General features: G+C 48.2%; 1 protein-coding gene across 10 annotated transcripts in view; it reads left to right on the plus strand.

The window, feature by feature from the left end:
• DAB2IP (DAB2 interacting protein) overlaps positions 1 to 27,555 on the plus strand; it is a 328,611-nt gene that overhangs the window by 250,579 nt on the left and 50,477 nt on the right. For 9 of the 10 annotated variants that reach the window (XM_034793817.1, XM_034793819.1, XM_034793816.1 and 6 more), the window contains 3 exons: positions 4,166 to 4,319; positions 12,825 to 12,923; positions 15,571 to 16,125. In XM_034793817.1, coding sequence (XP_034649708.1) covers positions 4,166 to 4,319; positions 12,825 to 12,923; positions 15,571 to 16,125 — 808 coding nt within the window. Of the gene's footprint in view, positions 1 to 4,165; positions 4,320 to 7,813; positions 8,637 to 10,941; positions 11,739 to 12,824; positions 12,924 to 15,570; positions 16,126 to 27,555 lie in introns of those variants that run through there. The other variant, XM_034793825.1, reaches the window with a different exon arrangement.

A 27,555-nucleotide genomic window follows, 5' to 3' on the forward strand; every position in this document is an offset into this window, starting at 1 on the left:
GCTTTCCTTCTCTGTCTCCCAAATGGCCAGGACAGCAGAGTTATCGTTTCAGTAAGAATAATAGTGCCCTCTCCGCAGTGAGTCAGCCAGGCAGTTCATGGCATTAGCGGGAATTTCTTATTACTGTTCACACAAAAGGGAAGCCTGCACAACCATGGGTACTAAGACAGGGAGTTACAGCTGCCAGTAACTGGATCCCTGCAGCAAATGTCATGTCACCCACTAAAGGACATGATAAACTTTCCTTCACTAGAAGTGGGTATTAAAATGAAAGGGTACTGTGCCCTTTGCAGACATCCAGTATGCATCACATTCTACAAAGCAGTCACTGCTTGTAACAGGCAGTCTGGACAGCACCAAGTTTCAGAGGGTTACGGGAAGCATGGGGAGTAGAACTTGATTGATTTTTAATTGTGTATGTGTGTGTGACTTTGGTGCTGGTGAATGGTGTCCGACTGTCTTGGGAGATCCTACCCAAGCAGTGTTCATGCCTATCCTGGAGGGGTGGCCCTAACGGAGAGGTTTTTCATGGCCTCTCTTGTTAGATTTCCAGCCAGGAGCGCTCATTAGCCACAACTCTGCTGGTAGTTTTTGTGTCATGGACACCATGAGGCCCAGCTACCTCATTTCACACAGGCCATCGTCACACAGACATCTGGTGAAAAGTTTCAGTGGCTACCAACTCAGGCTGGGTTATATCAGCTGCCTAGAGCAGGGGTCGGCAACCTTCCAGAAGTGGTGTGCCGAGTCTTCGTTTATTCACTCTAATTTAAGGTTTCGTGTGCCAGTAATACAATTTAACGTTTTTAGAAGGTCTCTTTCTACAAGACTATAATACATAACTAAACTATTGTTGTATGTAAAGTAAATAAGATTTTTAAAATGTTTAAGAAACTTCATTTAAAATTAAATTAAAATGCAGAGCCTCCCGGACCGGTGGCCAGGACCTGAGCAGTGTGAGTGCCACTGAAAATCAGCTCGCGTGCCGCCTTCGGAACGCATGCCATAGGTTGCCTACCCCTGGCCTAGAGGTTGAGGGCTTTGTGTGCTTAGGAACGGATGCTGCTACCAGTCCCGGGAGCAATCTGACTCCCTGCTGCTTTTATTTTTATGAAAAAATCCCAATGACTGTACAGTTTCTTAATGCATGAAGGTGCCGTAAACAGACTATGGGTATAAAGTGAATGCTGTTAATTTGGTAATGAGATAACATAGTCCTATTGTAGTGTCCTTTGTTCTATAGAGGCTATTCTGAAGCAAACCACTGTTAAATAACAATGTAACATGAAAAGTTCTCCCCTGTCAAGTTCCCTCCACTACACACTTGCACTACCACACACATGCCCACACCTGCAACTTCTGACTCATTTTGTTGCAATGTTTGCTAAACTGGGAGAACAGCAGTACAAATTCATGGCTCGATAATGTGTGTGTATATACATACAATAGGTGCTTATTGAATTCTGAGTTCATATTGCCAGAACTTTACCCACGTGAAGAATTTGAGCCTTGGTCTGATTGCTTAGATTTCCTAGATTTTTCTCTAAATTATAGAAAGTAAGACTTAATATAAATGTCACCATGGTGAGTTCTTTAGCGATTTGTTAATGGTTTATGCTATCAGCTCTACGGTTTCCAGATATTTCTCTCCGTAGCACTCGCAGCCGGGGTTAACTCAACCAATCTATCTGCATTAGAGTTACTTTGCAGTATCATTCAGGGAATAAGGATGTGGGCCCCTTTTCTCCAAAAATAGTATTAAATTGCCACAAAGTACTGGGAAATGACAGAGAGACTTTGCTCGGTTCCTAAAGATCAGTTTTACTTGCAAGAGTGCTCCAGGGTGAGTGGACAGCTTAGTGGATTGCTAATGGGATTTATGGCCTTTTGTTTCTAAGTCGCTGGTTCTAATCCGGCCCAAATCAGTAAGGACCAAAGATTATTAGCTTCTGAGAGCTGCTAGGTGTCCTGTGTGAAATGTGTTTGATGGTCGTCTTAGTGCAGTTCCCAGTGGATACATTATTAGATACCACCACAATTGGTCTTGGCTGTCAGCCTCAATAGAGAGCACCAAGGACTGAACTGCCCATGGAGACTGAGCTGTCAATTAACCCTCAGATACTGTCCCTCCCCATTGGTTACTGCTGTCTGTGCTGCACCGGTTCTGCAGAAAAATAGGGCTTCACTTTGCAGGGCTGTCAGTCTGGCACTTTTAACTGGACAAACCAGATGGAGTCTGAACCTTTATCACCTCAGGGCCTGCTCATGGATTGAACCTTTATGGCTAAGCTCGCAAAGTACCTGGTTTATCTTTGGCACTACTGTGGGCTGTTTTCTGGTCTCAGGTTGGCATCTGACTGAAAATGGTGAATTTTGTATACATGGCCGGCATTTCTTAGTATTTCTTTCAGCTTTGTTCCTGAGAATGGCAAAACTCAATACACACAGACGAAGCAATCTGAAACAATGCATGTGAATTGCATCACGCTTTATTGAGGACAGTGTTAAAATAAAGGCTAAAATCCCTTCTCTTTGCAGAACCCTGTCCTTTGAAGCAGCCTAAATGCTGTCCCCTACAGACAGACACACACTCACAGCTTCTCTGAGGCCTTGGCTACACTGGCGCTGTACAGCGCTGCAACTTGCTGCGCTCAGGGGTGTGAAAACGCTCCCCCCCCCCCCGAGCGCAGCGAGTGCAGCGCTGTAAAGTGCCATTGTAATCAGCGCCTGCACACTCGCTCGCAGCGCTGCAAGCTACTCCCCTCGGAGAGGTGGAGTACATACAGCGCTGCGCGGCGCGACTACTCTTGCGCTTCACAGCGCTGTGAATTCCCAAGGGTAGCCAAGGCCTGAGAGACACTAAGACTGTTGCTATGGGTTCTAAAGGTCAACGTTATTAGAGTCAGTTTCTCAGATCTGGCCTCAGTAGAAGTGTTTTATATTGTGCAGATTGGAGATAAAGGGACCATTTCGTTTGCCCTCATGTTTCTTTTCCTGCTGCCCTTCTATATTTTTTTATTTTTCCTACAAAGACTCCTATTTTCCCCATGCCCTCTCTGATTCCCCGTTAACAGTTTCTTGCACCATTGTCTGTATTGATCCTTGCTGAAAATTGTGCATTGTTCACCATATGTAGACTTCCCTGCTGCTAAATGCTGCCCATGTGCCTCCAGGGCATTTAAATCAGTCTGTAGGGCTCTCTGGTCCTGTTTTCCACCTCTCTCCTTCCTGTGGGTGTGTTTGTAACAGTCAGAATGAGCACATCAGCTGCAACGTGCTAATCCAGCCACTGGCTCCGCCCATGATAGGAATTTGTGCTTTCCTGGCAAATGAAGATAGAGGTGCAGTGCTATAGTTCTGGGTACCTACAGTGCGGCATGCTTCCCATGTGTTAGCATTCTCCCTGCAGAGCTCCATTGGCAGCTCTATATTCCCAAGTGGGAGACCCAATCTGAATAAAATCCAAATCTTTTGGGGCTTTGAAGAAAGCACCATTAATTTTGTTTTCCCTCCATTTTCGTACAACTTTCTACTTTCACCTGGGACTGGGTGGCTCTGAAATAACGTGAGATGAAACCCCATGTGAGGGGGTTCTCCCATCCAAGTATGGACCAGACCCAACCCTGTTGAAATCTGCAATCCCTGCTACGATCACAACATATGGCAGTAGAGCTACAATCCCTACAGATCACCTCATGGCATGGGGCGTATGGCCTGTGTACTGTATATTCTGGTGTTATTGAGTGTGTTAAACCGCTACTGATGACTGTTTTGTCCTGCAGTGCCAACCTACCAAACTGACCTCATTTAACTCTGAGGGCTGAATTTGCAAAGTCCAATGCAACAGGGGTTGTGTACCTGCAAAAACACATAGACATCTTTGCAGGGACCTCCGAACATGGGCTCCTGCTGCCTTCCTTGTCCTACAGCATCAGAGTGAAGTAAACCAACATTTTATTATAAACCTCTTCATAATGCAGCCTCTTTACCAAATTACAAAGGGGTTGCAGAGGAATCCCCAATGGGCCAGGCCCTCTGTTATCTCATGCAAAAAATTCCCAGTGATTTTGTAGATGTTATTAAGAGAATGATTTCAAACACATGCACCCTAATCAGCTCTCTGTGGAGAAGAGACTACTCTGATGTCATTGTGTTCTTCCACTAGATCCCATCTAATGCCGAGGCTGAAAGAATCACGCTCCCACGAGTCTTTGCTCAGCCCCAGTAGCGCCGTGGAGGCTCTGGATCTCAGTATGGAGGAAGAAGTGGTCATCAAGCCAGTTCACAGTAGCATTCTGGGGCAGGACTATTGTTTTGAGGTAAGAGGCTTTTGTGTCCATCCTGCCACGTGGCGTTGGAAGGTATCTGTTTGGTGAGTGGTGCAGGGGAATCTTCTTGCCTTATAACCATCTCTGGTGTGAACTTTCATTTAGCAGAGCAATGTCTAAGGGAGACAGTTGTTTCAATGGGAGTTTGTGTGTGTGCTCTATAAAAAAAATTCTGTTGGAAAAATATACCAATCAAATGAGAGCTCTGACCCCATTTTACAGTAGTAGCAGGACCTGCTGCATGGAGAGCTATCCAGCAGTCCTAAACACGGTCCCTGCCCTCATAGAGCATAGATAAATAATCCATAGTCATATAGACGACATAACCTGCAGTTCTCTATTCTGGGGCTGCATGGGCTTCATACACTGTTGTCCATGGGGATAGAATTCATGACCTTGTTATCCAAAAACATCAGGCTTCTGTTGGTTGAGTAAAAGGGGATCTCTGTGAGCTGGAGTATTATTGGGTTTTATATCCTAGCAGGCAATAGCTAAGTACCAACTATTACTGGTACTTCAGTAGGCCTCCATCTTGTAGAGGGCAGTGGTGCACACACAAACCAGCATACGAGTCAATAATGCACCATGCCATTAGGGAACCTGTTACCCTATGGTGTGGAGGGCAGCGCATTATTGTGCCCCACAGCAGCTGGCTATAGAACAGGGAAGCCATCTCCTTCCAGCAAGAGGGTTGTCATCACTGCTGCTGCTCTGAAAGATGGGCACCACGTTTTTATTCAGGGGTGGAAAGGAAGACAATGGCGTACTTGGGTCGTGCCTTCGGTTATGTCTACACTGCTGTCAGAGGTGGGAGCAGGCATACCTGCGCTAGCTTTAACCTACCTAGCTCGCTAAAAGTAGCAGTGAAGACGCAGTGGTGCAGGCTTCGGGACAGGATGGACAGGCCCGCCTGTCCCCTTGGCACATACCCTTGTTGCTAGCCTGCACTGCTGCATCTTCACTGCTGGTTTTAGCAAGCTAGCTAGATTAAAGCTAGTGCAGGTATGCCTACCCGAGCCACGGTCACCCCTTCAGTTGCAATGTAGACGTACCTGGGGGCGTATTGATGGGGACAGGGACGTGTTCCTTTGGCAGATTGTGCTAGATAGGGACAACCTGGTGTTTATTAATGGCGAACTAGCAGCTGAGATTGGTTTAGTTTTTGTTGTCGTAGTAATTAGCAGCAAGTTGAAATTTAAAAACCATTTCTTAAAATGTAAAGAGGCAAAATGGAAAATATTTTTAAAAAGAAGATTATCCCCAAACATAAGCTCTAAAGCAAGAAGAAGGCATACATTTTCCAGTGTGATTTGCTCTCTGGAGAATTGAGCAAGTGCAGTAGGTCAGGAGGAGAACAGTTTTGTAAATTATACGGCCTCTATTACATTCCACTCAAGAAAGATAAAATGAAGCTAGATGGAAAATAGATGTGACATCCATAATATAAGAGTTGTTTACCAGTTCTGCTCAGCACACAAGAGCAGAGCAAGGGATATGAACAGTACTTGTAGAAAGTTGACTGAGAGGGGAATTATACAAATCATGCACTTGTAAGGGGGAAGTGCATTTTATTTTTAGGTGAATTTAATCAAGAAGAGTCGTACAGGAAAACAGAACATGCTAATGGTACTTCTGAGAGCATTCTGTGCTAAAAAATTTAAAATTCTGAGCCAAAAAAAAAAATTCTGTGCACAATATTTTAAAATTCTGCAAATTTTATTTGTCAAATAAATGTGGAGACTCTAGCATGGCATTGGGGAGCACAGGTCACTGGCAATACGAATGTGGGAGATTACTGTGCAGCTCCCCCCCACCGGCACACGGATTCAGTGGTGAGGCTGCACCCAATCCAGACACAGTGCAAGGACCGGGCCTACCCCAGAAACACCCCAGGGCCCTGCCCCTCCATGCCAGGTGCACCGGCTGTGGGCAGGCAGGCTCAGCAAGATAGGATCCAAGTGTGGAGGGGCTTAGTGTGGGAGACCCAGGTGTGGGTTGAGAGGGTTCTGTGTTGGGCAGTCTGGGTACAGGCAGGTCACTGGGGGATCTGGATGTGCAGGGGCTTGTTGTGGGGTTCTGGGTGCAACAGTAATGGGACTCTGCAGGGGGGTCCAGGTACAGCTGGTTGGTCTTGGTGGGGTGGGGATCCAGGTGCGGGTAGCTCGTTGGGATGGTCCAAGTACAGGGGGAGTGGGGCTCATTGCAGGGGTTCTGGGTACAGGTGGTTAAGCTCAGCAGGCGGATGTGGATATGAGAGGGTCTGGATGTATGGGGGTTGGGCGGATGGGGGAGCAGCTCCCTGTACAGTGATCTCTCCCCCTGCAGCTGAAGAGCGATGGGTGCAGGAAGCGCGGGAGGGGGAGTTTTCAGAGCTTCCTTCAGCTGGGGAAGAAATCTGGGAATGGGTCTGACTCAGCCCCGGATGCTGTGCAGGGGAAGAGGAAGTCCTATCCTCCCCAGCCCAGCCGGGACTAGCAGCTGAGCCTGGCACATGGTAGGAGCCACTAGCTGAGTCTTCCCCAGTTCCAGCCCCAGCCCCACAGTGATTGACCTGGCACCCAAAACTGCTGTGGAGGTCCGCATAACCGTTCCTGTGCCTTTCCTTTGCTTCTCCATCAGAAAGTCATTTTTCTGCAGGGAAGCAAAGAAATCTGTGGGGGACATAAATTCTGCGCATGCATAGTGGTGCAGAATTCCCCCAGGAGTATAATGGCTGTTTAGAAATCCTGTGGAGGAAGGAAAAAATGCCAGAAAACAAAAAACATTGTTTTATGATTGATGGGTACTCATCAGTCAGCCTCTATAGGGAAATGCTTAAGGTGAAAGCTAAATGGTGCGTTGTGTTCCTTCCCTCCTCTAATGTCTCTGGAGACCCTGGTTCAAATACTGGCTTATTTCAGAAGTGAAAGGAGTTTGCAGATCTCACCTTAATCCCTAATGGGCATTAGTGTGCCTCTCACGACCACTATGCCACTGTGTGATGTGCAGGGGCAGAGGATTCAAATTAGCACAGGGCAGCGTGGAGGAACACTCAGTGGAAGTCTTGCAGGGGCTAGGACTAGAATAGCAGGGGGTGCTGTCAGAATTGAGGTGTGGTGCAGATCCACTCATTCATCAGACCACCACATTCAAAAGAGACAAACAACAATGTATGTTTGGTTCCAAGCGTCTGTCTTACTGCCGGTACGAAAACTGGAAAACAAAACCATACTGTGTCCTCACTCTTCTGCACTTAAATGTTGCCTTTAGTTATTTTGTTACTGGAGCACAGATTTTGTTTAAGTTATTGGAAAGACAGAGTCCCCTAATGTCCCCTAGACTAAACCTCATCCCCCGAAGGTCCTCCCTTTAGGTTCTGAGCCTAGCTACTGTAGGTGTCCTGTTACCTGAGGGCTCAGGTCTGACTTAACAAAGGATGTTGGCCTCCGCAGAGGTCAGTGAGAACGGCAATGGCTTCCATGGATTAGAATTTTGAAAGCTTGGGTTCAAGTCTGCAGACGGCAGAGAGAAGAACTGAAGGTGGCTGAGACAGTGATTGAAAGCCACGACACCGTTCTGCACGTGAGAATACTAATGAGGAAAATGTGAACTGATGTCCCAGAAAACAAGCTCCAAGCAAGTGATGTCAAGGCAGAAGGGGCAGCCAAAGTCAGAGGCCAGGGGAACTAAGACATTTTCTGTATAATGAATTATGAAGGTGCTGCAGGATGATAATGTACACTGGGGGGATGTAGTGGAGCTGATCCCTGGAGATTCGAGTCCGGAAACAGCCAATTTTGTTCCCTTGGAATGAGGAGGTGACTGTTGATGCTGGGAGGTAAATGCATGTCTGGTGTCATTCAGAGGGTTCCTCTTAATTATCCCCTCCTTGCAGAGCTGTGCGTGGGAGTGGACAGAGCTTCCTCCACCAGCCAGCTAGTGTCTGTTAGTTCTCTCCCAGGAAAGGTTGTGGTTGAATTGCCATGTATAAGGCAATACAACACTCCAGAACACTCCCATGTGGGGCTCTTGCCAACCACAGTGGGTGGCAGCTTTTCCAGAAGCTGCCTGCAGTCCAGGCTGCCTGGCATGCATTGCATGGGACTCAGCACACGACAGCCCGAACACCACGGAGCAGCAGCGACTGTGTGGTTCAGAAGATCAAAACAGCAGGATTCGACACGGCTGCAGATGGAGTTACACTGGAGGGTTCAGATGGAGAAGAGAACTGGCAGCACAGCCAAACTGAGCAGAAACCAAAACGTGCCAGGGCCATCTGCAGTGGAAAAAACCCAACTGCCTTGATCTGAAGCAGCTGGCTGTTTAAAGGTACAGTACATTATTTCTCTCTTAGCCGAACTCGTTTAGTGAGACATTACGTGACTGATTGCCCAGTTATATTCACCTGCTGTGGGGCCAAATTCAGATCAGGTGTAAGCAGATGCATGCCCATTGAAGTCAATAGTAATGCACCTGCTTCCACTAGGTCTGAATTTGTCTCACTGTGTTTTAGGATTTTCTTTCTATTTGTTCCCGTGGAACTTCCCCATCTTTCTAAATCTCATCCTCCTGCAAAATGTGGGGTTTGATATTTATTTGTTGTTGTTTTTTATTTTTATCCTTCCAAATAACTGATTGAACATCTGATTTTTCTCTCTCCTAAACAAATGGAAGAAAGGTTTCCCAGCCAATATAATGATCTAGCACTGTTGCATGTGCTGTGTGTGCTAAATCTCCATTAGGCAGTGTAGACTTGTGAGGGAGATTGGACATCGGGGTTCCTGGAGCCTATTCCTGGCTCTGCCAGTTGAGGAGTTTACTAATTAGAACCAGGAGTGGGAATCAGCACTTTGGGATTCTGTTTCCGGCCTCTGCTGCTTACCCACTGCAGGTGAAATGCGAATCCCAGCACACGGCCCCAGTATCTGGGCCATGTGCTAGAGATTCTTTCAGGGGATACGAGGAAGGATGTGCAGCAAAACAACAGCAACAACAACACTTCCTGATTGCTATTGTAGCCTCAAGGCTGCAAATGCTCCTACCCACCCGGCCTTCTCTTTCACCTTCACCCCCAACCTGCACAAGGGGATGTCAGCTGGATAGGCATAGTCGCAGTTACATCAGCCCTATTCCTAGCCCTCAGATAACGTCCCAAACACCCTGCATGCTAGTCATAGGCATGGTTCATATTGTGTGTGTATTTGGTACCCGTGCAGTCCAGACCCAGGCCATGCACAGGTCACTTAACTTCTCTGTAACGTGGGTATGAGAAGGCTCACCATTCCTGCTACGTTGTAGGCTTAACTCTTGTTCATAACATCAGTTCAGACCCTGGGCTGAAATAGCTGATGGAATTGCAAAGTTATCGATTGTTGTTGTTGTTATACAGAGATGAGCCAATTTCAAATGCACCTTATGTAACCCAATTTCAGATAGCAAAATTCACAGGGCAGTTTTGTTTAACTAGAAGAACTGTCCATTCAGGGAATGGGGATAATGAGAGTAAATAAGTGTTAGCAATTAACAAGAACTACTAATTGAGTTTATGCATGTCCATTAACACTGTTTTAGCAAATCTAAAAATCCTGACGTGAACAGAATACTGTCTTCATGGAGATAATTAATAGCTCATGAAGATCATTTATATCCCATGACATTTAGGTCACAGGTCAAAATTAAGGCATTTTTGCAAATCTGGGGGAATTGCCTTTCCAGGCACATATGGTGGGCATGGCCTTCAACTCCTAATGGGCCAGGAGACTTTCTGGTCCGACACATGCAGAATGCCCCAGTTATGAAGGGTTGTTAAGAGAGGAAACCTTAGAGTTTAACATTTGAATAATTATCCAGTGGTCCATTGAGTTGGGATTTAATAGAATATTTGTTTGATAAATTAATGCCAATTTATCGATGTGTAGTTATAAAATATAATAGATGCACATCTTATTATATAATGGTAAACAATAAACAATTGGCATTAAATTAACAGACATTAGGGTAGAACAAGGGCTAAATTCCACTCTGATTTATATGGGAGTAAATCCTATTGGTTTTAGTGGGAGTTATCTATGTTACAGAGCAGAATTTGGCCCTAAAGAGAATTTCAGCCAATAGCAATCCAAAAATGTCTGGTCCCCCAGGGATTAAATGGTGCAGCCTCGTGGAAGGGCTGAATTCTGTTGTCCTGAGTCACAATTCCCCAGAATTTAAATGGGAGTTTTGCTTCGTTTAGGATGACAGAATTTGGCCCCTGACGATTGCTATTCAATGACCTTGTCCTAGCATTAGAGTATAAGACCTCTGCCCTCCAGATTGGAGTGTAGGGTACATTACCTGGTGTATACTTTGGATCTGCCAAAGTCTAATTACTAGGGTAAAAAGAGAAGAGACCCTCAAATTCCCCCACATTTTGGATTCCTATCTGAACTGAAGTTCCGCACATTCAAAATTCACCCCTCTATAGCAGTTACTGAGCAATCTGATGCTATGTTCTTCCATGTTGTTTAGCTATAAACCCTATTGTTAAATAACTCTGTAAGTAACAGAGTCTTCCTTGATCTTTGTGCCTGTAACTCAGTGTTAGCCATACTTTTTTGTATGCAAAAGTGATACAGTTTGCACTCTCTGTTTTTAGGGAAAGTTATCATTCAGGTGCAGTGGCTAGACTGACCCAGAGTGCAGCTCCAGGGTATCTTCTATGCAAATGGTCAAGATATCCTGACAAGCCCAGCAAAAATGCCATAGCAGGAAGAGGAGGAAGTGAGCTCATGCAGTATGGATAAAGCAGACCAGATTTGTTGCAGGAAAACCATGAGGAATGTAGCAGTCATACAGAAGCATATAAAGATGCTAAAAAGAAAAGTGGCAGAGATGATACAACCAACCCTATTAATGTGGAGTCTTCCATTCTCAACAGTAATAAAAGTTAACTCCATCATGCCCAGAGGAATCCTTTAGATTTACAGTACAGTGCATGGATGCATGGTAATCTAGTAGAAAGGGTTGCTCTTAGCCATTAGCCGTGGTTTGAACAGCTCATGAAGCAGAAGCTACCTGAAACTGGCTAGAATATCAAGAGATGGAAGGTCTATTGGATCAACTTGGCGAAGGCAAGGTTGGGCCTCTTCTCTTTTGTCCCATTTGGAAAATACCATAGAGGCACATGAAACCTCTGTTCAAAGGCAGAATATGTGTTAACCTCAGCCACGATGGTAGCCAATGAGAAATCCTGGCCTGATGCTGATTGCACTGAAGGAACAGATTAAACTTCGCAGAGGATTTACAAACCAAAAGACAATCACGTCTCCTGAAAGTGGTGAACCCAGCCTGCCAGGTGGGAAAACAAACGCAGCTGAGGTAAAAGATGGAAATTCAAGGAACTCTGCAAGTAGGAGCAGAAGAAATAATACTCCAAGGGGGCTTATTTGAAGTGTGAGTAAGATACCTTCAGTCTGCAAACAAGGACGTTCAAAAAGAATATTATTGGATGTTGACAGATGCAATGAATACAGAGGAGGTCAAAGCAGCCGAATTAAGTTTTTATGAATAATACGGAATTCCTAATGCCAAATCATAGTCTATTAATTTGCCAGCAGGGTTTCAAGGAGAGTTGTTTGAGGAATATACATATTTAATAGGCACATGATACTTCAGAGCTGCAGCTAGCTGGCAAGAAGCTGCTTAGGAATCTTATTGGCCTTCGTAGACCCCAGTACAGCAATTAATGCTGAGAAAACTCAGTGAGGTGAATAGGAAAGTGGTTGGCAGCAGAGGACTCTTGCTAAGTGTTGCATCCCTGGCCATCAGGCAGCATATGCAGAGGTGGATTCACTCATGCCTGAATTTCTGTGCAGTGTGGGGGGAAGCCTGCTGGAGGCTAGAGAACGTTGTGGAAATGTCATTGATCTGAATCCATTCCTAGATGGCAATGTCATGGTGGCCAAGCAGAGTCTCGGGAATTCCTTTAAACTCTCTCTTTCCTAGTGCAGTTACTGCCGCCAAGTAGAGGTGAGGAGTCAAAGGGACAGGATGCGGTGGGAGGGGTACTAAGGAGCTTGGATTCCCTGTTGGGGAAAGGAAAGAGGTTTGTCTAATTGCAGAGTATGGGCTGAATCCTGAGAGATGCTGAGCACTAGAAACGTGCATCACTCAGCACCTCTCGGGATCTGGCCCTGAGTTGCTCTCACTCACTTGATGGCTTAACGAAGCTCAGACTTGAAGGGGCTGGTGGTCCCTGGGGTAACTCCCAACTCTGGTGGCATCGCTCCAGGTTGGCACTGATGTGGGAGAGGGGAAGTGGGATCAATGTGCCTCCAGGATCAACCCCTTGTGATGCTCAACATTGTGCTTGAGGTCTCAGCCCGACTTGTGCACTAGCCTTAGAGGCGACTCACTGGCGACGGGGGAAAGCTGTTGGCTTGTGTTAATAAAAGCACCAGCCAGCCCCTTTTTTTAATTTCCCCAAAGCCAAGTCTGTAATGTGCTTGTTGAGAATAACCCCCGTTCCTTTCCATGCAGGTGACGACTTCATCGGGAAGTAAATGCTTCTCCTGTCGCTCTGCAGCAGAACGAGATAAATGGATGGAGAACCTGCGGCGTGCCGTGCACCCAAATAAGGTAGCGGCTTTGAGGAATTGCCTCTGTAATAGTTCTGCTCCTCGTTATTACATTTTATAACCCAGTGCATGGTAGCAGCAGGGGACATATTGTCATTTTAGTGACTAAGTATAATTGGGGGTCAGCTTTTTTCCGTATTACTTTCTGCCACAATTATATTTACGGGAAAGTGCCAATTATTTCCTGCCCTCTTGGGCTGTCGCTGAGAAACAATCAAACCTCAAGAACCTGCAGTCTTGTTTTAGTACTAATGATACTTGCTACTTATCTAGGGCTTCCGATCCTCAGAGTGCTTTAGCAGGCGGCTCCTGGACAAACGGTGACGTCGAGGGTAGAATACAACCCTAGATATTCAGTCTTTACCGCAGCCCCTCTGGCACTGGTGGGGTGTGCGAGCCCCATTTCAGAGATGGGTAACGGAGGCACAGAATCTCAGTGAGTTGCATATGGCCATGGAGGAATTTGGGCTTGGACATGGCTCCCGTTCCTGTCCCCAGACTACCAGGCCATCCTATGCCCTATACCTGCAGCAACAAGCTCTTCTCTGTCAGTCGAGCATGCGGGGCCTGAAAATGTGCCCTTAGAGCTAGTTGAGGTCCAAGGGCACCTTAAAAGGGAGCCTAGAGCTTCCTGCTTCTCTGTGCACCAGAGTAAGAACAAAGCAGATTACCTGTAGGGTTTCACAGCTGACGCACTCAACCGAAAAGCTGTTTTTGTTGCTTAGGGTGAAGGGGTTCTGTGCGTTCATTCTTGCTAGCAGCAGTAGGTAACTGTGTATGCAGGTTAGGGACAGGACTTGGGCACCTGGCAAGCTGCTAATGCAGCCCTTAATGTCACGAAGTTTGGTGCCCCTAGTTCAGCACCAAATTTTGTACTCTAACTGATGAGCCCTCCATAATACAGGAGGGGAAACAGCAGCGAGGAGAGACTAACTTATCCCTCAGGGCACGATTTATTGTGTCGAATTCAGCCCCTATGTTGTGGTTGCTTTAAGAGCATGGCAGCTGTTGCTGTTGCCACCTGCAGAGAGTTCTGGGAGACTGGGACAACGTGTCTCCCACCAGCATCTCTAGGACAGTTATTAGGAGGGGTTATTCTATGTCAATGTAGTTGAAGGTGGCTCAGAGCAGCTCTCTTCAATGGGCACTCATTTGGAAACATGCCATCATCTTGAAAAGTGCCCTGCACTAACTCTGCTAACTTTCCTCCTTTTGTCTGAGTTTCTAGACACAGACTCTCAATATCTGATTTGATATTTTTATCCCAGGATTTTAGTAGTATTGTATCATTTCCTGTGTGTGCACTTCCTGAGCCCACATCACCCCATTGTGTACTTCCAGCAACTGTGCTTTCACTCCACTCTCCATAGTGAAGGGGGGAGGGATAGCTCAGTGGTTTGAGCATTGGCCTGCTAAACCCAGGGTTGTGAGCTCAATCCTTGAGGGGACCACTTGGGAATCTGGGGCAAAATCAGTACTTGGTCCTGCTAGTGAAGGCAGGGGGCTGGACTCGATGACCTTTCAGGGTCCCTTCCAGTTCTATGAAATAGGTAGATCTCCATATTTATTTATAAGCTGGGTCAGACCTGGTCGTTTCTGTTATAGGAGACATCCAAGGAAAGCTGAGGGTGCTGCAGAATCTGTTGTTGGCGATTCACTATGGGGTGCTTTTTCCTTGAAGTCCTCAGTGAAACCAGTACCCCTGGAGCTACCTCTTCGGGATGAGGTCATGACCATTTGGGGGTCATTAAAGATTCCATAGTATCGTTCACAGCATTAGTGTTAAAGTGGCATCCAGGCCAAATTTTTACTTCTGACCAATAATAATGCTTAGCTCATAGGTAACTCATTCAGTCTCCCTTAATCTCCCCCCCCCCCCGCCCCAGTGTTTCAGTTGAATTAAATAGTCTTCATTCTTGTCCTAAAATATGTAGGCAGTGATGCCACAGCCACTGCTTTCCACCCCAGAAGTGGCTGCATTCCAGTCACGAATGAATTCCAGTCTGGAATAAATTGCCTACGGAGGTTGTGGAATCTCCATCTCTGGAGATATTTAAGAGTAGGTTAGATAAATGTCTATCAGGGATGGTCTAGACAGTATTTGGTCCTGCCATGCGGGCAGGGGACTGGACTCGATGACCTCTCGAGGTCCCTTCCGGTCCTAGAATCTATGAATCTATGAAGTGATCCATGTGTGGACTTGAGGATGCTTCTATTCCTGCCATGCATAGAAAAGGAAATGTACTGTCCCAGTGCTGCCCCATAACAACAATGGAACAAACGGGGGAAAACACCTGTGCTTCTGTTTTACAATAAGTCGTTAATTATTGGTAGGACTCCTTCCTGTTTCTTGTGAGGTCTTCCTGGCAGTAGAACTGGAAATGGTACATTTTTAATTTGGTGGGATTTTATCTGCCTTGTTCCTTTATATTAATTGGCACCAGCAGACATGGAGAGCACAGTGATATTTGGAAAATTAACATAAGTAGTGTTATTATGCAAATTCCTGAGAGCCAGTATTTCCTTAAAATAAAATGTAATTAAGCCTCTGCTCGTTTAGCACATCAGAAATAATTAGCTCATTTCTCCGGTTTGTGTACGTTTTTTTTTTTTTTCACTTGACCTTTTTCTTTGTGTCTCTTTTCCAGGACAACAGCAGAAGGGTAGAGAATATGTTAAAGTTATGGATTATTGAAGCCAAGGATCTGCCAGCCAAGAAGAAGTACTTGTGTGAATTATGCCTGGATGACGTTCTTTACGCACGAACTACCTGTAAATTGAAAACTGACAACGTCTTTTGGGGGGAGCACTTTGAATTTAATAACCTCCCGTCGCTCAAAACCATTACGGTGCACTTATACAAAGAGACTGACAAGAAGAAAAAGAAAGACAAGACCAACTTCATCGGGCAGGTGAATATCCCCGTGGGCTCCGTAACGGGGCGGCAGTTTGTGGAGAAGTGGTACCCTGTAGTCAGCCCCAACCCCAGCAAGGGCAAGTCTGCAGGGCCTATGATCCGCATCAAGTCGCGCTACCAGAGCATGAGCATCCTCCCCATGGAGATGTACAAGGAGTTTGCTGAGTACATCACTAACAATTACATGGTGCTGTGCTCGGTGCTGGAGCCTGCGCTGAGCGTGAAGAACAAAGAGGAGATGGCCTCTGCACTGGTCCATATTCTGCAAAGCACTGGGAAGGCCAAGGTAAGATCCCCACATCACCTGTACAATCCCATTATAGACTGGCGTGAAGCAGAACCCCAGATCCAAACACCCCCCCAGCTACACATGGATCTGAACTTTAGCTCAGCCCTCCCTGTTGACCATGTTTATAATTCTTCTTTTACCATAGACAAGTTAGCAGCACATGTAGTGGGCTTACTGGGTCCACATCCTGGTGTGCCCACCCTAGTTAAGCAGACTGTTTTTATCCATTGTCAGTAAATTGCTTCTTGCTCAGTCCATTCACTGGCACTTGTCCCAATGGAATGTGTGTGTCATTGGTCGGGGCCGTGGTGCAGTACGTTGGAGGTGTTCTAGAGGGGAGACCACCTCAGGCACATGCAATGGCTGCATTAGCACTGCAGTGTCTCTTGCCCCTGCTCTGGGCTTGGTGAGGAACACACAAGATTGTGGTATTTTCAGGTGAGGGAGGCTGATGTGGAAGACCAGCTGTTTTGGGCTTCGTTGGATGAACTATCATCCCTGTGAATCCCCTCCCCCACCAGACTTTGGGCGGACAGCCGGCCTGGGAGAGGCTGAGGTTTCGGCGAGTAGTTTCAGTTGTTCTGTGTGAGAATGCGGGGAGGGGGAGAGAGGCTAAGTGACTGACTTAGTGAACCTCACTTCACAGACAGCCTAGCCAAGCACGGAGCCGGGCAGGGGAGTGCGCACAGAGCATACTGCGGCGCGTACGTCCGCATGCGACGTCAGTATCACTTGGCAATGGTAGCCCAGCAGCTGTAGCGGGAGGGCGAGGTGTGAATGAGACAAATGGCCAGTTTTCATTTTGTCCATGAATTTCTCCTTGAACTTACCAGCTAGGGGGCGGGGGCCTTGGCTTGATGGCTCAGCAAGATTTCCAAAGCCTCTGCGGTGCTAAGGAGACTTGCGGCCTGTCTGAGAACTGGAATAGTGGATTCCCCTCCTGTCTGCTCTTCCCCTTCTGCGTGTGGAGATGAACTAGACCAATAGACTGGGGCAAGGCAGCAAAACCTCGTCAAGGGGATTGACTGCCGGGGAGCAGGGAGCTGCTCCCGGGGTACATTCCGCCCAGTTACAGGCTGTGTCTGGGCTGTCTTCAAAGCCCCAGGAGACATACTCATGCCGGCGCTCACCGAGGCAGTGCGAGCGGCAGGACGGGCTAGCTGCCCCGAGTACTGGCCTAGGCTCTCTGACGGCCATGGACTTGGGGTGTATAGCCCGTCCCGTCCCTTGCGCGGTTGTGGCTAGGTTCCACTTTTAACGCACTAACTCAATGAGAGCTGGCATGAGAACATCTCCTGGGGCTGGGAATCACACCCAGCTCCAAATGTAGACGTCCCCACCATTGTCTTGGTCACAGGGAGGAACATCAAACCCAGACGCGGTCCGGCGACCCTCGGCATCGTTGCCTTCAGTGGGTGCAGGATCAGCTCAGCCAGTGACTTGCTGTGATTGTTCCATCAGAAAGCACCTGAGGCCACCTCTGCCCTGGCTGATTCTGCCGCTGACTTGGACCTAGTCTGCACTAGCAAAGGTTTGCTGGGACAGCTGCACCCACAAGCCCTCTTAGTGGAGATGCGGCTGATACCAGCAGGAGCGTGCGTATACGTTTCCCCAAACGAAATACGCGATACCAGCTAAAGCACTTTTTGGCTGGTGTAACTGTGTCTACACTAGGGCTTTTGCTGGTATAAAATGGTCGTAAGAAAACCGCACCCCAGACTAGCATGACCATATGGACCAAAGTTCTACGTGTAGGCCTGGCCTTGGTAGCTGTGAGTCTGTCTGTGAGCGCTCTCCTGCTGCTGTTTGCCAGAGCCCCTCCTGTGGCCAGACCCGAGAGCCTCAGGAAGGAGTAAGTGTTTTTCCACGTGTTGGTGCATCGCTGCTCGAGAGCCCAGAGACGCTCCACAGGGGAAATAGCAAACAGTAAACAGGCTGGATAAATATCCCCCTACAGTGGAGCTTCTGCTTTTGCTGCCTGTCATCTGCCGTCAGCATTTAGCACAAGGGTTAGAGAGTTGTCAAAGCAACAGGAATTATTGGAGCATGGAAGCCGGGTGCTGCATCTTGTGTAGAGGGTCTGGACAAGCAAATTGAAATAAAAATAAAAACAGCAGCAAAGTGAAAGGGACACTGACTGGCGAGAACGCCCCCTCGGTGTGACAAACGGAGCACTGCAGACTGCTCGCTAGCGTGGTAAACCCTCTGCGCTGCTGATTGAGTGACAAGACGCAGCGAGGAGACGCGTGCACGAGAGCTTCGTGGGCAACAACAAGCTCGTGTTTGGGCTGTGCTGGGGGGTCTGGGGGACATGGCAAAGCCAAGCACAACCCTCCCGCCCCCGTGTGACTTAGCCAAAGGCTGGAACAGAGCTGAAGAAAGCCAAGAATGGGCTTGTTGGGTGGGGTGGGTGCTGGACTGGTGAGCTGCTCCCTGATCATCACTCGCAAACAGCAATGATACGGGGCGGTGGTTGGCTTTGTACAGGAAAGACCTGATGCCACAAACCTTGCTCACATGAGTCATCCACTCTGGGATCTGCAGGCCTACTCACGTGGGTAGGCAAGGCTGGGCACCGACTCGCGGATTGGCATTAAAGACCTTTTATTTTTAGTACCCTGGGGCTAGGGAGAGGTCAGTGGCCAGCCCGGGACTCCAAAGGCTACAGAGTAAGCTTCCCCCACTGCTCTGGAAAGGGAGCAGCTCCAGGTGCGAGGGGGAGGTTCGGTTATTGCCCAGCTGTCCCCGGCCTCTCTGCTGAGCCTGCTGGCAAAGGGCTTAGTGGTCTGGGGGTGAGGCGCAAATACTGATTGGTAACAAACCGCTGGTACTTCGGGCAGAAGAGAGTTTCTATTATTTAGTGTTTGTCCTGCAGAAGCTGTGTTCTGCTTGCCGTAGGCACTGTCGTGCCTAGTACTTCAGTGACCAGTGGGAGTGCAGACGGCAGGGTCTGCCCCAAAGGGCTTTCAGCTCAGATAACGGCCTTTCCCTACTATCCCTCGTCCACTCCTGGAAGCTTGTCAGGGGTTCGCAAGTGAATCCTCCAGCAGCAAATGCTCCCGTTTTACCTCAGCCCAGGTTTGTGTGCCTGTTTCAAATGGAGCAGGGAGGCTGTTTAATGTGCCCTGGTGCGCACAGAGATATGAACCCAGATCCCTGCTGGAAGCTGGGGCAGGGGGAGATAGCGTTTAACATTTTAGAAAAGCCTGATAGCTCTAAAGCCGCATTATCACCTCACTAGGTAGTTGTCTGTCTGGCCCTCATCACAGTGGTACTGAAGCATCTCCCATGTATCCAAACATAGAAACAGCCTCTCCATTCCTTCCTTCCCAATCTGTAAGAGAACTAGCTGAGTTCACTGTTTGTTTGTTTGCCCTTAGTGTGGCTGTTGTGTTTCTGAGGGGTGGGCGTCTGGAGAGCTCTGAACTGTACCTGGTTTGGGGCTGGCCGGCCGCAGCTCCTTCAGACCCAAATTCCCTCCAGCCGTAAGCCTGCTGGCTGGCCCGCCTCCGGAGTAAGCGCTAGCCCAGGGGGTGTTAGCATTAGAAATTATTGACATCAGAGACTCCGAGCCCTGAAAATTAGGCTGTGGAAATGATGCCCCATTTGCAACCTTTGCTGCTTCATCCCTCGCAGGGGAGTTTGAGAGTCCAGTGGAAGTGCCAGGGGCCAGGCTGATGGGGAAGCTTGAGAGCTGGAGGATTATTAGGGATGAGCCAGTGAGGCCATTCTCAGAACCCACATTGGGCTAGGGATCTGGCTTGCGTCTGAATGGTGCCCAAAACACAGAAATGAGATGGAGCAGAATTGGGATTGAGGGTGCGGGGCCTAAGGCCAAATGGGATTTGAGGGCGTGGGGATCCAGGCTGGGGGCTGAGTCAGGTTTGAAGGTGCAGGATACACGGCTAAATGAGATTGAAGGGCCTGGGATTGGGGCACGGAGCCCAGCTGGGTTTGAGGGCGCAGCAATCGGCTTGAGGGTATGGGGACCGGGTTTGAATCGGGGCTAGTTTACATGCTGCCCTTGCAAGATTTGCACCACACATGGTGGGCATACGCGCTGTAGAGTTAGCTGACAACAACCCCTGGCCCTCTTCCGACCCTCCGTAGCCTCCACTAGCCCAGGGAGCCACTCTCCTGCTAGCACGTGGCATGCATGCCTGCACTTTCTGAGGAGCTATTTCCACAAACCTCTGCAGCGCTCCAGTCCCTTTCTCCAGCCCTCGCTCCGCTGGAGAGCACAGACACGGTAATAAATGGCTAGTAATTATTTTTGCTGATAAAGGTTTTTTGGTGGTTGTTGGCTGCAGTTGCGATGCTAAAGCAGCAATTAAAGATGAAGTGAGAGCTAAGTGTCCAGTGGATGATCATCTATCTGTGCAGACTCGTTAGCTGCTAATTGCTCCTGCTCTGTAAATATGGCTTAATCCTTCAATGAAGCATGTAGGGATTGGGCACATGCGTCCATCCAGTGCAGCTCTCGCAGATGGGCAGAGCCTCTACTGAACACGACCCCGCTGCCCTGCAGACAGTGTGTGGCGTGGCTGCCTGCCGCATCCAGTCCTCTCTCTGGGATTAACAGTCCCTTCGGAGGCCTGCCAGGCTCCAGGAGGGCGATTGCTCTCAATCCGCACCGTGATCTTTCCAAAACTGCGAGCCACTCCCCACCGATGGGGCTTTGGTATCTGCCATGGAGTGTTTCTGAGCCAGGCTCTGTGCTCCCTCCCTCCCAGGTGACTGATGGAGATTAGACCCAGAGGCAGGGAGTGCATATGCACGGACTGTTGTACAGAGATCAACAGATCCCCCAGAAAGACTGTCCAGCCCCAGCAACATCTCTCTCGTCTGTTGATTGCAGCATAGTTCTCATGGGTTCTGTTTCCTGCTCCATCACTGACTTGCTGATTGATCTTGTCCAAGTCACGTCATGGCTCTGTGCGTCAATGTCCCCAACTTTTGTAAAATGTGGGATTTGATGTCTGAGCCGTTATAGCAGCGAAAGAACAACTGGGATTCTGCTCCGCCTTGTCCAGCAGCCTGGCACAACCCCCTTCGTTGGCCCGGGCAGAATGTGAGGAGCAGAAAGAGCCTCCCCTGCTTTGTAGATATCAGGGTAACGTCAGGCAGTTGTTAAAATCTCGTGATGGCGTGGAAGCCAAGTGCAAGTAAGAGGGCAGAATAAATCTGGCTCATGAAGATGTCTTTCGGAGAGCCACTTTCCTGATTGTAACCACAAGCTGAGACTCAGTTAACTGGGGGAGGAGGGAGAAGGAAAACGTAGAATGTCAGTAGAGAGTTTATACCTGAATAAGGATTTATTGACACACAGTTATACCGGTACAAAGTTACACACCTTTATCCCAGTACAGCTCTCACCCTGGGGGTTGCATCGCTTAGTTAAATTAGTACAAAAACAGTGTGTAGACAAGCGGTAAGAAAGAGAAGACGCCTGGGTTGGGGGGGTTAAAGTGCGTGGGTGCCATGCAGCATTGCTGGCTGGGGTGGGGGTAGAGCAGGTCAGTGTGGGCTGCACTGAGCCAAGTGCTAGGGAGAGTCTCTGAGTCTCTGGGAGCAGGGCAAACAGCTGCTGAGCAGCACAGCTGGCCTTAGCATTGAAGAGGGGCTGAAAAATCATTCTTGTCCCCCCTTCCCTCACTGAGGCCTGTGCACCACGAGACACTCTGCTACCCCTCCCGCTGTCGAAAAGGGGGTTACGGCAGTGTCCGTGCTGTATTGTAAGCACAGTACCTTTACTCTCTGTACAGCACCATGGTGCCATATATAAATGGTCAATAACACCATGGGGTGCAATTCTGCCCCCAGATCCATGCACACCAATCCCTTGGAAGTCAGTGGGCATTGCACACCCATATCAGAAGGCAAAGTCTGGCCCACTGCCTTTTAGGCTGGTACAACGCAGTAGTGGTTGATTGAAATAAGAAATGGGCAGGAATGCCAGCTCTGTGCTATTTTCCCTCCACTAGGTAAAGGAGACTTCTGGGGTGATTAGCAATAAGACCGTCCATCCTATAAGGGGGACGTCAACTACTGAAGCTGGTGAAGCACGTGGCTTAGTCCAAGGGCATGTCGTCACTGCAAAAAAAGATGTGTTTTTAATTTGATTTAATTTACCCGCGTTAAAACAGGAGTGAAGATACAGCAGCTCAGTTTAGCAGCTCGTGTTACAACATGTGGGGAGTCTCAGGGTGAATTTGAGCCAGTAACCCGAGTTAAAAGCTAAGTTGCTGTGTCTTCATTGTTACTTTAACTTGGGCTAAGGAAACAACTTCCTTTTTGCAGTGAAGATGTACTACATAGTTATAAAGGGGCCCTCCGCCTGGTGGTGGAGGTGCTGGTGTCGCTCCCGAGAAAAGGTCCAGGCACTAGTTCTGCTGTCAGTGCCGGCTGGTGTTCTAGGTACGAGAGTTTAGATGCTTCTCTTTGCTATATTATCCTGATGCTTAAATTCCCTTCGGGTGCCTCCTAGCGTGGCTAGCCAGACATACGCTAGACCTGCTCAATCTGCCAAAGACAGCCCTGTAGCTGTGACAGCACAAGCAGCAGCTCAGGCCGGCCACCCGAGCACACACCCAGGGGTGGCGTGGGATTGTATTTGGGCGACTGGCCATACTGCTATTTTCAGGCGCTAGGCTGAGCAGCGCTAGGGCGTATAGGTTTACCTGAGCTGGGAATTACACCTCCCAGTGCTGTGTAGACCTACCCCTTATTGGAGAGAGAGCAGCGTGGTGTGAAACGGTAACGGTCCAAATTGCTGCAGGTCCTCAGAGGAAGCTGTAGCATTTTGGACTATTCCTGTAGACACTGCAGCCTTGTTTCATAAGAGGCTCTGGGTTGAGGTGGGGTGGGATTGTTAACACTCAGGCCTGAGAACCGCCAGAACAAGCTGTAGTGGCAAAGTTTCCTCATCTCATCCTCTTTTTGTTCCTGCCTTTCCTCTCGCTCCATTTTCTCTTTGTGTCTGACTGGGTCTGGCCACACAGCTGTGCCCACACTGCAGATTAGGCTGTGGAAAATATAGACAACAAGCCTGCACTTAACTCAAGGACAGCGCTTCTTTGGGTTGGTGTTTGAGGAGGAAGAAAAGTGTCTCCTGCAGGTGGTTGGAGCGTTCAACGTGCCTGCAAAACCCTGACCAGTAGCCAAGGCAGATAGCTGGGGAGAAAAGGGAAAGACGTTTTGATAAAGTTAAAAGCAAAGGATCTAGGTTTAGGGAGTTGCTCCGGCCCACTGGAAAGTCTGAAAAATATCCAGATTTAAATGTGCTCCGGTGGTGGGTGCAGTTTTCTTGACTCTTTTTATCTTTGTGAAAAGATTAGCTTGAAAGTGGCACTGTTGTTTCTCTGAAGAGGAGGCTTGGGCTTGTGGTTACACAAGGGTTGGGAGGTGGGGCTCCTGGATTTGGTTATTGGCCTCCCTCTTGACTTGCTATGTACCTCAGTTTCCCCATCTGTAAAGCAAATATAATGTCTCCTAATGGGATGTTGTGAGACGTAATCTTTGTGATGTGCTTTGAGATCCTCAGAGGAAAGGCAGTATAGAAAGGTGCATCATCGTGATCAGAAATGCAGCTGTTACTCTCTGATTTTTTTTTTAAACCTGCAGCAAAATCGTCTCAATGCCTAAATTCATTACTGGCCCATCTTAAAAATATTTGAGCCAGTTTTATAAACGTGTAAACAGATCAAAACTCTCTTCCCCAGATGGATGGTAGAACAAAAACCAACTCAAACTAAGCTCTAACTAATTGGCTGTTTATGTGAAATCAATATTTCCCAGGCTATGAAGGAATGAGGGGTAAACATGGCTCCTTATTTGTTTGTTCTGTGAGGATTTGCCTCTCTGAAGAAAAAGTATTTACTTCCCTCCTGTACCAGCCTGCTGGAATCTCCCTGCTCTCTCCCTCGGTTATTGGCAGTGGAAATGCTGGGGTGAAAGAAAACGTTCTGCTATCAACATATTGCAGCTCGGGCCCCATCCTCCCCCTCCTGGCCCACGCGGGTTTGGCCAGAGCCACCCAGCAGTGTGGTTAGTTTGGACCTCATGCAGCTTTGCCTGCAGAGAGCACTGAACAGTGAATGACATGGAGGGCTGCAGGAGCCTGTGTCTCCTAAATGAAACTCAGCAGCCCAGGGAAGCGCTGGGATCCCAGGACAGAGCCCTGCGGTGCAGGATGGCAGCTCAAGAGGGCAGGACATATCGCACCGAGCTGGCTGTTTCTCTTGGAACACGCCCTGGGTCCTCTTCGTAGGAAGGCTGTTCAGATTGCAAAGCAGCGGTGCAGTTCCCAGCCCTAGGCTGTGGTTTCACTAGCATGGATGTAACTGGCAGCAGCCATATCATTGCCCCCACAAAGAGTTTCTCTCTCTGATAATGTTTTTATCGCAGCCATAGTCAAGCTAATTATGCCTTTAATTGGTTTTCTGAGCCCCAACCCCGCCGCCCCGTTTTCTCTGGAAAAAGAGGCGAGACGGTGAGTGGCAGCTCCAGAGAGCACTACTGGGTTTCTCCAGTGTTGTGTGTTACAAACGTGGGCTTTTCTAAACCATTCCTGTAAGAGCCATTCCCCTCTCACCAGTGAGTTCATGCACTGCTGCCTCCTGCTGGAGGGAGGTGTTTTAGGCTCTACACAGTAAGCGCCTGTGGGTTTAGTAGTCATTCGGCATATTAACACAATATTCCTTCAGTTGGTCTCTTCATTGCCATAAGCTAGGTCATTGCTAGAGTTGCCCACACATTGATCCTTTCAGTACCATGGAAGGAAGTTACGAACGCCCCCACCCCCTAGAGAGACCTGGAAGTTGTTGAGACTCTGGTTTTAAAGTCCTCATTGGACGACCCCTGAAGTCTCAAAGGAAAAGGAGTCCATTACCTTGCTTGCCAGGGCTTGTGTGAAATGACCACGGTCAATACAGATCCCGAGAAGTTAGAAGCAGGGATTAGGAGTCAGGACTCCTGGTTCCATACGTTGTCCGTTTCGCAGGGCTCTGCACAGCTCTGCCCCTTCCTGTCACTCGCTATTGTTTATATGTATTGTGGTAGTGCATGGGAGCACCAGGCGTGGGTCCAGGCCCCATTGTGGTGGGTGCTGTACAAACCCAGAACAGGTCAGTTCCTGCCCCAAACAGCTTCCCTGTCGTCTTGCCTTGTTGCTCTCTTTGTCCCTTGTATTGTCCTGCTCCTTGTGTCTAGAACAGCAGCTCTCAACCTTTCCAGACTTCTGTACCCCTTTCAGGAATCTGATTTGTCTTGTGTACCCCAAGTTTCACCTCACTTAAAAACTACTTGCTTACAAAATCAGACGTAAAAATACAAGCGTGTCACAGCACACTGTTACTGACAAATTGCTGACTTTCTCATTTTCCCATATAATTATAAAATAAATCAATTTCAATATAAATATTGTACCTACTTTTCAGTGTATAGTACATAGAGCTGTATAAACAAGTCATTGTATGAACTTTTAGTTTGTACTGACTTCGCTAGTGCTTTTTATGAAGCCTGTTGTAAAACTAGGCAAATCTCTAGATGAGTTGATGTACCCCCAGGAAGACCTCTGAGTACCCCCAGGGGTACACGTACCTTTGGTTGAGACCCACTGGTCTAGAACGATCTCTTTCCTCCTCCCTGTGCCTCATTTTCTTACCCCCTGCCCCCTGTGCTGACCGCAGTCTCCCTTTGGAAATTCCCCAGCTCTCACAATTGACTTGTGAGCTCACCAGACATGCTGTTGGCTTTATCTTTTTCCTGTTGCCTCCCTTTGGCTCTGTCCTAGGCCTGTCTAACTTAGACTGAAAGCTCTCTGGGGCAAGGACTGGGTCAGCTATTACTGTAAAGGTCTATGCCCAGCGCTGGTGTTACATCAGTGTATACAAGTAATAATACGCCTCTTCCATGTGATTGTACAAAGACTAGCCTGCTAACACAAGCTAAATGCATTGTATAATGGTCACTCCAGCAAAGGCCTGAGAAAACAGCCAGGTCTTGAATGTGTCCTAAAGGTCACAGCCTCTGGCTGTGCCGGGCCATTAGATAAGCACATAATCCATCCAAGCATAGCGTAATACACCCATAATACCCATGTGTCTGTTCCATATGCAAAGCATAGTATGACAGTGCAATCTAACAAACCCACAAAGCAATGCAACTGCTGCTTCCGACTGAAAGATCGCCTTCCAATACACGTGCATTTTGCAGGGAGCCTATTAAGCTATGTAATTGAGCAATTACCAACATGACCTTTTTAATTGCCACCTGCCTTGCAGGGAGCTGTGCGGTAAATGAGATGATCCTAGTGAGCGGGCAGTGACTGCCAAGGTGGTGGGGAATGGCATCTTTCGCGGATGGGGGACGCCCTGAGCTGTGGCAGAGCTGCTTGTGCATGTGTTTGACGAGAGGGCCAGGTGGGTAATCCACTTATTCCACTGGCACCTCATGGGAGCCCCTGTGCACTGTGTCTCCAGCTCCTTGTGGTGTTCGCTGAGGGGAGGCATCGCTCCATTGATCTTTATAGGGCTGCACTAGCTGCAAGTCAAGTTGCGTTCCCCATGCAGTCATCTGGAGATACCAGTAGTTGATCCCACCAGTCTCGAGGCAGATGGGACTTGGTCATGCCAGAACCCAGGAGTCCCCTTGCTTCACTGCTGACCGCTGCTGCCTGTCTCCCATTCTGCTGTGGCTGCTCTAACGCATGACAGAGATTGCTGTGCTCTCTGTCTCAAGCTTGGGTTGTGGAGCAGTTCTAGCCCCCTGGAGGGCTAGAGCGCATACAGCTGATGGGAAGAAGGTAAGCACATCCCAAGGCAATTTCTTAATCTGAGACACTGCCCCAGGTGCCCCAGAAAATTCTGAATCTGTCCAGAGTGTTCATGCAGGCTTCCTGCAGTGAGGGGGGGTTGCAACTGGGTTTCTGTTTGTTCTGCGTTTTTATCCTGCCTTTATAGTCTTCTGGTGCATTGCTTCTGACAGCATAAACGATGAATTGGATGCTGGGTCAGTTATGAAGCCACTCTATGATGGCCACATCAGCACCTCCATCCACCATCCCAGTGAGAAAGATAGTAGTCCTTGATCAGATGGCACGCTCTTTGTTCTTGAGCTCCACAGGGCAGGGCGAGGCGCTAAAGAAACCCAACAGTGAAGATGTACGTTAAAACCCAACGTGCCCTGTTGTAATGAGGAAGGATCTTTTGGTTCATGTGTCAAGTATCAGGGGGTAGCCGTGTTAGTCTGTATCTACAAAAACAACAAGGAGTCTGGTGGCACCTTAAAGACTAACAGATTTATTTGGGCATAAGCTTTCGTGAGTAAAAACCTCACTTCTTCGGATGCATCCGAAGAAGTGAGGTTTTTACTCACGAAAGCTTATGCCCAAATAAATCTGTTAGTCTTTAAGGTGCCACCAGACTC

Source organism: Trachemys scripta, chromosome 17 (genome assembly GCF_013100865.1).
Source record: "Trachemys scripta elegans isolate TJP31775 chromosome 17, CAS_Tse_1.0, whole genome shotgun sequence".
Classification (NCBI taxonomy): domain Eukaryota; kingdom Metazoa; phylum Chordata; order Testudines; family Emydidae; genus Trachemys; species Trachemys scripta.